This window comes from Artibeus jamaicensis, unplaced genomic scaffold (assembly GCF_021234435.1).
Source record: "Artibeus jamaicensis isolate MK-2021 breed Jamaican fruit bat unplaced genomic scaffold, CSHL_Jam_final contig_432, whole genome shotgun sequence".
Lineage (NCBI taxonomy): Eukaryota > Metazoa > Chordata > Mammalia > Chiroptera > Phyllostomidae > Artibeus > Artibeus jamaicensis.
The window spans coordinates 1,016,044-1,028,573 of NW_026521828.1; the positions used below are offsets into that span (position 1 = coordinate 1,016,044).

Consider the following 12,530-nt stretch of genomic DNA (forward strand, 5'->3'; position numbering starts at 1 on the left):
ATCTGTTCTAGACATTCTTTGGAGCTTATACATGTGGAATGAGGGTGGAGGAAGAAAGAAGCAGAGTGGCTCATAAAACCCAATGACAGCTTGAGGGTATGTAAGAGTAACAGAGTGGCAGGGGGGCGGGGAAGAAACCCACTGGGGGTCTTGGACATGTTTGCTTATAGGGCACTCGAATATGAGATGTACTCAGAAGCCACGTTTGAAAAGAGGAAGAAACTCAGCTCACATGACAAATGAATGCAACATGGTTAGCGGTGAACAACCTACAGACATTGTCCTTGGTATTAAGGAAAATCCTTCTTCCCCTGTGAGTTCAGGCCTCATGTCTCAACTAACACGCATTCAATACCAGCGGCACCCAAGCCCTCAGAGGAGAGAGGGGCACCGCAGACCCGCCACTAAGACTCACAGTCTGATGAAATCTGTGGTTCACAGATTCACTGACACGAGTCCATGCTGTGCCTGAAGTCAACCTGTTTTATAAATGCATTCTGTGAAACGCAGTGGAATTTACCCGCCGTTCAAAATCTCAACCTCAACGTACATTATGAGAGTTATAAATTCCCCAATTGACAACAGATGAAAATGAACATTGTCCTTATTTACTTTGGGTAAAAATGGAGAGGAGAGAGGAAGGATCATTTTTTTAGAGCTTTAACCAAGGCCAGATTTAGTTTTCTGTAATGTGTGACTCCCTACCCGATAGCCAAGCTTCATTTTTCCTTTTTTTTTTCTTTCTGGACTTGTAATAAAATAACTGAAACTAGAATTATGCTGGAAAAAAAATCTCAAGGATATTTTTAAGTCCCCAAGGTGAAGAAACTGCCTAAGGGAGTCAAGAGTACTTAGACCAGGATTTTTACAGCCTGCTTCTCCACGTTTTTTAGATGGCAATTAGTTATTCTTGTGTATGAGACACTGCCCCATTTTCTCCATAACTCAGGTGATATAAAGGACCTCGAAGAGGATATATTTTAAGTGGGGAATTTATTACCCCAAAGCGAGATGTTTCTAATTTAAAGTCACTGAGAAAGCCCTTTCTACCGATGCAGTCAAATTTCACAGCCGCAGGAACTTGGTGGAGCTGTTCCAACTCTCATTGCCATTTCTAAGCAAGCTGGTCCTTCACTTAAAGATAGAGTTAAAGGGCCTGATAAAATACCCTGAACCTGAGAGTCGAATCTATTTAAAGAAACCCAAGCCAGCATGATGTTGATGCGGTGGTCATACAGTGAGCGCACGATGCGGAGCCGTGAGAGGTGATAATTTTGAAATGTCTATGCTGGAAAAAAAAAAGACAAATTCGGCTGTGTGTTCACGGCAATAGGACTTCCAAATTACTCGTAGGTCACTTTTGTCACAGAAGAACTGTTGGCAGTCAGGAATTTTATGACATGAGTTTGAAGGCTGGATACATATTTTTTTATATTACAGAAAGAGAAGTTGGTTTTCGAGATCGGTTCTTCACTTTCTACCTGGGCTTAATAAAACCACAATGGGGATTTTTTAAGGGCGATTTTAAATAAGCACCGTGAAGGCCGACGCACCCCAAGATTCTGCCTTAAAAAAATGAAATAACACTGTATGGGATCTAAAGGAAAAGATCCATTTTTATGACCACATATCCTTCAAATCTAAAATGGAATTAGACTAGAGCTTCTTTCGAAAAGTATGGATTCTGCTACTTCCTGTTCAAGACAGGCATTCCTAAAAGGTTATTGATTTGGTTCTGAAGGGCAGAGTGTTTATGATGGAGGAAGCCATTGCAGGTTCAAGTGTAAGGAAATTAATGACGGCTTTGGAAGTGTCCATGCGGTGGTGTGGAACCGTGGGGCAACTGTCAATCTATATGATAATACATTCTCAAACTTCATAAACTCAGTGATGTGAAAACACATTGATTTCTCCGTGAGCTAAACAGCATTTGTCAAAGAGAAAGAGCAAGTTGGCTGAAGTTAACATCTCGGTCTGCAGAGTAGCTTATACCTCATTTTTATTTGCTTGAAGAGTTTAGGATATGCCGTGCGCAGTTTCTTATTTTTATTTCTGGCCCCCAATGAGAACAGAACATGTATTATGTACATCTTTTGAATATGTGAAATGCTGAAAAATTAAAGGGAAAACATGCTCTCTCTGTACATTTTTAAATGTCCATCTATCACCTAAGCTTGAACTCTGCCTGCAATAGCCCTTTGTACTTGCCTGATGCAGGCACAAATGCACCCCATTTGGAACAAAATGCATCAGGAACAAAAAAAGCACTTAGTACTTCTAAGTGCATTTTTGTTTCTGCACTTCTGACTGCTTTATAACTAGAATTACTGAAAAAAATGAGACATTGTGTACGTAGGGATTTATAGAGAGTCTCCTAAGGTGAAACTGCTCAAATACGATGTTTCAAATAATGTTGGAAAAAGGAGACAACTAGTAGTCTACCAACTACATCATCAATTATAAAGTTCTTCCATCCATAACAGCTCTGGGTAACTTTGGAGGCAAGCATTTTTTTTCTTTTTTGCTGCCTTTGCTTCATAGAAACCTCACTTTATTAGTTGAGTTTTTAAAGACTTATATAGCTTAAAAAGAGAGAGTGAAGACTCTCTACACATATATAAATAATTCTGTGTAGATGGTTTCCATGAGACCAGGGAGAATATTCGCCAAGGAAGATTTGCTAAAATGCCTTGTTTATAATGTGCCTTAAGTTCTTGGATTACAAGTGATTTTCTTTATTAGGCAATCAAACTGCCTCTATCTGACACACAGTTGAAAAAGTGTATCAGTAAATGAATTCAATGTATGCCTCTCTGAAAACTTCTGAAAGTAATTTCCTATCAACTAAGCACCTTGGAGTGTTGAATGTGCCAAGTGTCAGAATTTCGTTAAAATTCAAAAGGAGTCAAGTACAGGTTTTTCCTTGAGAGCACACCTTGATTAGCTACATGAACGGAGGCGTAATTAAGATACAACCCCTTGTCCCCACCATAGAATAAATTATTTCAGAATTAAATATAAATTTAAATGCAACAAAATGACATCGTTTTGAATATATGCAAGTTACCCAGGAAATGATGTATTTTCAACAGTTTTGAGATTAAGTAAAATTTTGCATTCACAACAAGCTGTCTGCCTGCAAATTTCTTTTTCTTTTTTTAAATGCAAGAAAATACTTAAAGCTGCTCTACTAGAAGTTTATAATATTTTATATAAACACCCTTAACTGATCTACTTGTAAACATTTTAATGGTAATTCTTTTAGCAAACACACAATATAGTCATAACAACCCACATGGCATCTGAGGTTTTCCTCATAAATCAACTCTACCTAATGCAATTTCTCTTTTATAAAAATGTTTTTGACTGAACACAGTTGTGAGTCACCGAGAAATCCACAAATAAGCACCTTATCTTTTTAATGAGTTTTTTAGGCTTCCCTATATTTACTGCTTAATGATGGGAAGCATTTAATTTTCGAAGTTTCATTAAAACCCACCTACAAAGCTGATGGATAAGCAATAGTGATTTGTGATAGGAGATGTGGGAAGCCATTAACCTACATCAGTACCAAGAACAGCAAATACAGGAGAGAACACTCTTTTGAAGACAAAGCCCCCTCCTATAGGTTACCACTAAACTCCAGAGCAACTGTTCCAAGTTGGATCTTTAATATGGACAAAAGGCGTTGCCACCTGGAAATGGAAGTCTAAGATAAGGTAGGATTCTTGAGAGATCTTCATGAAAAATAAGTAAATAAATAAACGAACCCCCCAAGTTGCCATTTACCGGGAAGGGGAAATCAATACCGAGACTCAGAAACTTGTGGAGAGAGGACATTTCCTAGCGATAGGCCATAGTTCATCAACTTGCCTCTTTTTCAATATGATATACTTGCTAATAAGACCACCTGACTCTACCTGGCGACTCTGCTATCATTAAAATGCGATTTTAAAATTCTCTCTTCATTTCTTGTGCACTTGAGGTTGGCTGCTGTATTTTCCCCCAGCTCGGAGCAGGCAAAGCCAATTTCAACGAAAATGAACGGTTTTAGACACCTCTTGATTTAAGAATGAAGACATCCCGAACCTCATAGTGCGCAGCACCCAGAACGTGGAAAGGTATTTGAGAAGCAGGCCTACCGTTCTCGTCATCCGACTTATTTTCGTTGTCAGAATCGGTCAAGGTCAGGGCTGAGTTTTCACGGCTGGACAGGCCGGAGCTGCGCCGGGACTTGATTCCTCGGCCCCACAGCCGGATGGCGTGCTCTGGAGACATCCCGCCCTCCGTGTCCGAGTCGCCGTCGGAGCCCGTGCTCAGAGAGTAGCCCTGGTGAAGGATGCCCATGTCGGAGCAGTAGCCGCTTCGGTGCGGGGACGGCTCGCAGATCCCCAGTTCCGCCAGGGTGAAGTTGGTTCCTGCGGGGACAGCGACAGGCAGCGTGTTCACATGCGTGAAACGCTTCGCGGAGGTAAAATGTGTTCTTATACAAAGCAGACAGACACTATTCCCACCCCTCACCCCCCAAATAGACAAGGTTTGCCACAGTACACAGGACCAGATCTGGGGCAAGAGTATGTAGGATATTGGGGCAAACTTAAAAACAAAACATATAAGCATCTAAGGTTGATTTTAACCCGAGCACAGAACGCTCAGGTTTGATCTTGAACGTGTCGAAGCATTTGCTGTTGTCTGTGCAGCATCATGGGCTGAAAATGCATAGCGTTGACAGTAACAGCAAATACATACCTAGCGCTTCCTTTGCTCTAGGCGTCTTTTATTTTGTAACTTTTATGTTACATCTCAGAATTTGTGTAACTTGATATTGATGACCATAGTATAACTATTCTGTAAATAAGAAAACTGAGGAGCAGAGAATTTGAGTGACTTACCAAGGTCATACGCCTAGGCTGTAGCAAAACCTGGATCTGCTCGTGAGTAGTCTGTCTTCATGTCAAAGAACCTGAATCCTCCAATAAATGTGAGTGGTGGCCAGGAGACCTGGGTACCAGCGTTCCACTGGTATGTCTCATGGTGGCAAGTCTCTGACTCTTTGGGCCTCAATGTTCTTATCTGTAAAATCTGTGTATTAATCTCTTCAATTCTTCCCAGAACAACTGTGTTACATATGATCATCTATACCAAGCTGGTTTTTTAAAGGCGATATATACTTTGTTAATTAAATCAGCAGCCTGGGGATGAAGGGTCAGTCCTTTTGCTTGTAAACGATATCAGATAATTTGTCTTTGCTAACACAATTTTAAGACCACCAGTAGGTTTCACCTCTGGAAGGTGAATCCGCACTCGTGTGGGGTGTGCTGGGTGGGCAGAGGGCTGGATGGGGAGCCCAAAGGAATAGGCCCTTATTGAGCACTTAAATGCCAGCATGTGTCAGGCATGGGGCCAGGCCATTTGTGGCTTTGTCTCATTTACATCTCATCCTAACCCAGCAGTTTAGGGGTTGGACGCTTTACAGAGAAGTTCAGTACTGAGTCCAAGGTCACACATGGTCAAGTGGCAGGTCCAGGATTCACCTCTAATCTGCAGATCCTAAGCCTGTGCTCATCCTACGATGTCAAACGCTCTCAGCCAAAAACCAACTTGGCAACATTTTTGCACAGTGAATGCTCTGCTCCTGGGCTTTAATATTTAGCTTCTTCCCAGACATCTTAAGCTTTTCATGCAAATTACATGGCATCATGTAGTACACTCCAGTTATTGATATATAAAGCTGATTTTTAAAACTCTTTAACCAGTGTAAGGACAATGAAAATAAATACAGTGAAGAAATGCACTTCCATGCTCTACATGAAGAAAACTTCACGAATAGCACGGAAGCCATGGGTTCCCTCATTCTCTGTGTGGGCTGTGTCCCTGCCAGCCTGTCCCTCTCGCTCATGTCTGCAAACGCCACACTCTAGGACAGTCTGCCTACGTGGTTGCATGTCTCAGCTTTTGTTTTTTAAAAGCACCAAACTGTAACACGCACGCGTTTTTATTCCCAGGTTCTCTTTTTCTCTGTACGCGGCACACTGAACTTCCCACAGGTGTGATCATCTTTGCAGAACCGCCTCCTCACTGGAGCGCTCAGGAGAGCAAAACTCCCCGTGTGCATCCGGTGACTGCCAGCCACCTGTGCTGGGAGGTGGTTGGTCCCGGCCGCCGGCAGGCAGCATAGCTCTGGGTCCTGGGTGTTCCCCGGGCCCGCTGGATCGTGCCTGTCTAAAACTCCCTGCCTCTGCCTGTTGTTCCAGTCTGCACCATCGGTGATCACATATTGCCTCGTAATTGTGCACTAATGTGTGTGCTTCGGTCTCAGCAGTCCATAAAACTGAAGTTACGGAGTTAATATCTGATACTACAGTACTTTCCTCTTTATCGTTGCTTTTCTCATTCTTAACTAAATGAAAAAAAAAACCAAGTTGTGGAATATTAAGCATTTTCCCATCTTGTTGTAGAGCTCATGGTTTTTTCTGCTCAGTCATGGAATGGGTTGCTTCCTTTCCCTACTGTAAATGAAGATAAGCCACATTAAACATGTGTTTTCATTTCACATGTGGGAATTTTCACCTGTAGGATCGCATTTGAAATGGAGTGCATTTACAGGGTCCGGCAGAAGTAACACCTGCTTGAGTGTGGTTGGTAGGGCCATAATAGGGGTGTGATAATTTACAGCTTCAATTTGAGCATTTCACCTAAAATGTCATATGGTGTGCTTGAGTGTGATACTGTTCTGTTACAGAATCACATGCGTACGATTGTGTAATAAATAGGGGCATTACTTGGGCTGGTTTCCCCACATCTCATCATTTGGAACTCGCTACTCAGGGGGAGAGGAACGTGTGTGAGGAAGAAAGCTTCCATTTCCAGAGCATCTCCTGTGCTTTTCAATGTGGGGACTAGAAGTAAGAGGCAGTAAAGCCTGGGGCTTGGGAAGCCACAGCATAAATACAGCGTCCTTTTCCTGGTCATCAAATTATTTAATGACAAGAAATTAACATGTTATTTCCCTGTTAAAACAAACATGAGATCATCATGAGTCAGTTGACCTTGGCCTAAATTTCAACACAACTATTAGCAAAGGAAAAGGTATCTTTTGCGAGTTGCAACTTCAAGCTTAGCACTCGGAAGCTACAAGTAAGCAATGTCCTAAAGGAAGTCGGAGTTGCTGCACTGAATCCACCAGGAGAAGGTAAGTAAGTTCACGCTAGCTTGCAGAAAGGCAGGTTTTCCTGTAAAACCAGGATTGTGTTCCCCAAAATTTTATCTTCTAAACTTCCCATCTTCCTCTTCCAATAGGTCCACACCTTCCCAATGCCACACATTCCCCACAATTTCCAGGTTGCCACCTTTTTGTCCTTAACTAACGGAAGGAATAGAAATCTCATTCTCAATACCTGGGGCAGATTCTGGGCCAAGCCTTTTCCAAGTTTGGTGGCTTCACATAGGAAACAGGTGAGCCATATGCTCAAAAAAAGAAAAAACAAATTGGTCTATTGTTCATTAAATCATTCGATGAATATTTATTGTTCCTGGTGCTATGCTAGGCATCAGAGATGCAGCAGTGAGCATTATAAAAATACAATCCATGATATTTACAGTGTAATCGGGAAAAAGACATTCATCAAAGAAAACACACAAGCAAAGTACAGTCCAGGCAGCAATAAATACTGGATAGGAAAGGGCTGGGGGCCGTGGAAGGTCACCTGTGGTCCAGCCCCCCACCCTTTACCAGCATGTCCAGTTGATGGTCATCCAGCAGTAGGCTCATTGCTTTCAGGGACGTCTAATTAGACTGGACGTCTAATCCTTGGAGGAGTTATCACGTCCCCTTCAGTTTACTCTTACCACACCCAGTTTCCCAAACGTTCCTCTATGTGAGCTTATTTCACACAAATATTTTTCATTTGTCTGAGTTTCATTTGTCTGAGTTTCATGGGGCTTCCCATGAAGCTCCGTACTAAGTAAATAGTATGGGCGGGGTTTAATACTATGTCAACTCACTGTTTGGACTTACTTTGCTCGCTGATGGAAGGCTGCTTTTGCTTTAATTCATCTCCTATCGTTATGCCTTTATTAAGCTGCATGGCAGCTATGAATGAAAGATGCTAGCCATTGTATCATTCTCCAAGCTACGGGTCTCCAGCAGAAAGCAGTCAACATTTCGTTCCTTCTTTACTATGTTGTGGAACAATAAAAAGAGGCAGAATATCTCAGTGTTCATGAAACCCAAGGCTACCCTCCATCTGCCTCCCATCTCTTTGCTATCACTAATTAAAGCTGATGAGTGTTGGGAACCTTGCCCCAGGTCTCGTACTTCACCGAAATGAGCACCTGGCCTTTAGCTAAAAACATTGCGGTTGGCCACAAGGCACAGTCCGTTGATTACCGGAACCTGTAATCAACAAGGACTTTCCAAATAACCTCCAACTAGCCCCCGTGCGCATGCGCTCCACAAGCCAATCGGCTACAGGCACATGAGGTGTCCACGAATACAAGTTACACCCAAGTAACCAATAAGCAGGCCCTCCTTTGTCTTAAGCTAGCCAATAGCAAGCAACCTAATCTCCTTCCTCTCCCTCCTCCCATATAGATAGATGATAGATAGATAGATAGATAGATAGATAGATACCCAGTTCGTAAAAATAAAGTTTGCAGCTTGATCAGAATCTATTGTCTTTCTGCCATTCTTCGCACCTCTTGTCCCTCCAACCCATTTGTTCCAGGAAGGTGGTCGAGCTCCAGTTGACTGCTCTGCGGGCCAGAGCAGATGAGCACAGTGTCTCAAACGCATTTCACCGAGGCAAGTGTTTTATGGCTATTGCCAATAAACTACCCGGTATGGTCCCATATTATGTTATCAAGGTGAGTCCAAATTTTCATAGATAAACAATTACATGAATTCTATGATATCACCATCATGGAACGCAGTCTTTAAAAATAACTTTCGATGAATCATGTTTGCTTTAAGTTGTCTTTTTCTTGATTATTAACCTATAGATAACACCAAACATTTTTTAGAAATTTTGCTATAGGTACCATGTGTCGGCCTTCGACTGACTAATTATGATATTTGGGGATACAGTTCTAAGGAAGGATACGTCAGCCCATTGCAGTCATAGTTTTATTTTGTAAGTTTTTACCAACTTCTCACACTTTCAAATAACCTTTAACTGGGAGAAGCACATACTTTGCTAAGTCAGAATTCTCATGCCATGGTAATACCAGGGACTACGAATAGCACCGAAAAATGTCAGCATTTGAACAGATTTTGTACTATGAGGACAGGAAGATGACGTTAACTGCAGTAATGGTGGAGTACAATATAGGACACTTCTATTATAGGAGCAATCACTATGTAAGTCCTCTGAATTTAAGAAATTGTACACAGAAAAGCAGAAGTTGCTATGTCATGAAAATAATTGCTAAGAGGCACTCATAAAATTCACCCCCACTGATTCCCACCCACTTACACTACTATTTGTGTTCCTATCAACCACACATCAACGTCCATGTCATCAATTACATGTTGATCATCAGAAGTAATACGTGCTAATGTGAGGTTAAAGTACAAAGATTGTGAAGATGCTGTTTTCCAGGAAGTCAATGAAAGTGCTGCTAAAACACGCTAGGATCATAAGCAAGACCACAGAATAACCAAAATCTAACAGAATTAAGCTATTAAGAGAAAGTAGAAATGGATGTTGGCATGATGACAAATACTTCAAAAGATAATTGGATGGATTTCTGGTTCTAGATCAGGATGGAATTCCCCACTTCTCTCTGCCCCTCCCACTAAGTACAGCTAGAAACCTTTGACAGTGTATATAAAATCTGCATAAAAGAGTCTAAAAGTTGTTGGGAAGAAGTCAGACCTATTAGGGCCCTGGGACCTGATGAAGAACATAGTGGTGAGTTCCTTGGATTGTCTTTTTTCCTCTTATAACCCAGACCTGTTGCTGGAGAAATATGCAAATTGGAAGGGCCAATGGGAGCAGACAAAATGAGCCCAAAGTCAACTCTTGGGTAATACAGATCCATCGTCCTCACTCCAATAACACATGGCGGGGGGGGGGGATGGAAATCAAAGAAGACCACGACCATGTGATGAGCCAGAGCCCCATCCTCATCCAATGGGAGTGAGCCTTCTCTGACTGCAGGGCAAAGGTGTTGCTGGAGGCCCTGGAAGGATCCTGGGCTTCCGTCCCCACCTGGTGTCGGAGGAGGCTACCCATTAGACCTAATCTACCACCACAGAATGATGCCTGGGGACCAATAAGGAGGTGTCCCTTCTCCCTCTCCACCAGGTTGGTATCTGCAGAGTCCTACTGGGGAATCTGAAAACACAATTCCACCCAGCAGCAAGAAAGCACCCCTCCCCCTGCCTTGTCAGCAGGCCAGGTGAGAAACCTGAACTTCATCTGCACCCTGCAGTTGACCCTTGGGGTCCCACTTTCCCCACTGCCTTGGTGTCAGAGAAGCTCAGCTGAAACAGAAGATTTAAGTAAGATCCCAAGTTTCAAATAATACTTCAAATAGCCAGAATACAATAAAAATAAAAAATCCCACTTGTACCGCGAACCAGAAAAATATCAACACGAATGAGGATTGATAATTATTCAGATAAAAGGGTTAATGAGAGGTCTTTAGGAAAATTAATGAATCTATCATATATTTTATTTTAAAAAAATCCTCTGTGGTCATGTTTCGAAATGTAAATCTAAAGTAAAAGATGGAATAATGTAGCTATACAATTTTGCTATAAAATATATATTATACCCCCAATTTGATATTATTTAAAAAATAATTATAGCATAATTACAATAAATTGTATTAAACATAAAATAAATTACACTCTTAACACATTTTATTTTTTAAAAATAAATTGCAATAAATTACTTTTACTATTTAATATAAAGTATGGGTTCTTCTTGAACACTGATTCTTTTTTTTTAAGTGGCCTTTTTCTAGGACCATTTATCTTAAGAAAAATAATCTCTTGTAAATAAACAGGGGTCACTTTTCTTTAGCAAAGGTTACAGTCTACATTTTAAAGTCAGAAATGAATATCAAATATCCAAATTTTTCTAAAAAGCATTTTAAAAAAAGGATGTAAACTATAATGTTATAGTTCTCTTATCACAGTAATTTGACCAGAAGCCTTAAAATTTTGCAAAATAGAAAGTCATCAAGAAAAGTGTGGTAATTTGTAAGTGATAAACCTAACTTTTATTTTTGATTAATCAAAACATATCACTAAATTAGTTTCTTATATTTAATATCAATACCTTATATGTAAATTTTGAGCAATTATAAATATGTATGAGCTGCATAAAATAATCAGTCCAAAACAATTACCAGTATTATCTAAAATATTATTTTCATACAACTCTAAAATCTACATATTTGTATATGCAATAATAATTTTGAAATCCAAAAGCAACTACTTATGAATTCTAATGTTTTATGCTGTGTATACTAAAATTATTCACATAAATTCTCTCTTAATGCTCTTCTAAAGTTCATCTGATTTTACATATTCAGATATTTTTCCAAATGTTGACAAAACTGTTCACAAAAAAAAAAAAGAATCCTGTGGCTTAAAACTAGAGTAGGTGTACATGTATTATCATTAATAAAAATTTAAGCCAAATATTTGTATTTCAAAAGTGTTCTTTAAGAATCACAATGTTCTTTTCTGTGTAGCACCTAAAATGTCAATGTTTTGGTACTTCTATTTATTTTATTTTTTCCTTCTTTTTTAAATGTTTAGTTTTTATTATTGTTCAAGTACAATTGTCCCTATTTTCTCCCCACCAGTTTCCCCGTCCCCCCCACCTCTCACCCTCAATCCTACTCCCCTTTGGCTTTGTCCATGGGTCCTTTATATGAGTTCCTTAATGACTCTTCTCTATTTGAATGTTGGATACTAACAACTTGTTACAATTTGTAACTAAAAAATCATTCCAATGCAAATGAACACATTTCCAAGTCAGAAAAACCCCCAAATCTCCAGGGCAGATGGGAGAGTTCCTGACGCCCTGGGTTTCCCTGTAGGTTTTATACTTCAAAGAGGAAGGTGAGCATGGCCTTCCTTCTGATATTGTGGCATTTTCACGCTCCAGCCTGAACAAAGCCCTATTTGGGAAACCTTGAAGCAGGACCAACAAAAGGTCCTGCCCAACAACTGCCACACCGTAAAAAGAAATGAAGCATCCAGTCAACCTAGCCAGCTGGAGACCCTTTACTGCTGATAAAAGTACCAACAATATTTAAACTCAGTTCCAGTGTTAAAAACTGCACGAATCACTCCTCCTATGGAAGAGTATTACAGTGGCGTGCCTCTGATCACGGGAGACTCTGCCTCTCCGAACAATATTTTTAATCAGAAAACATGAAACGGGCAAGAGTGAGTTACATGCAAACAGTCTGGCTGTCCTACATCTGAGAACCACATTAGCTCACTGAGGACCTCCTTAGTGTGGCAGGCATTTGGGTGCGTTGCACATTGATTCCTATTCACATCCACA

At 40.6% G+C, this 12,530-nt stretch overlaps 1 protein-coding gene across 1 annotated transcript in view; it reads right to left on the minus strand.

The window, feature by feature from the left end:
* Positions 1-12,530, minus strand: part of TENM2 (teneurin transmembrane protein 2) — an 860,793-nt gene that overhangs the window by 785,957 nt on the left and 62,306 nt on the right. Inside the window, exon 2 of the mRNA XM_037167968.2 lies at positions 4,143-4,418. Within this exon, the coding sequence (XP_037023863.2) occupies positions 4,143-4,418 (276 nt within the window). The remainder of the gene's footprint in view (positions 1-4,142; positions 4,419-12,530) is intronic.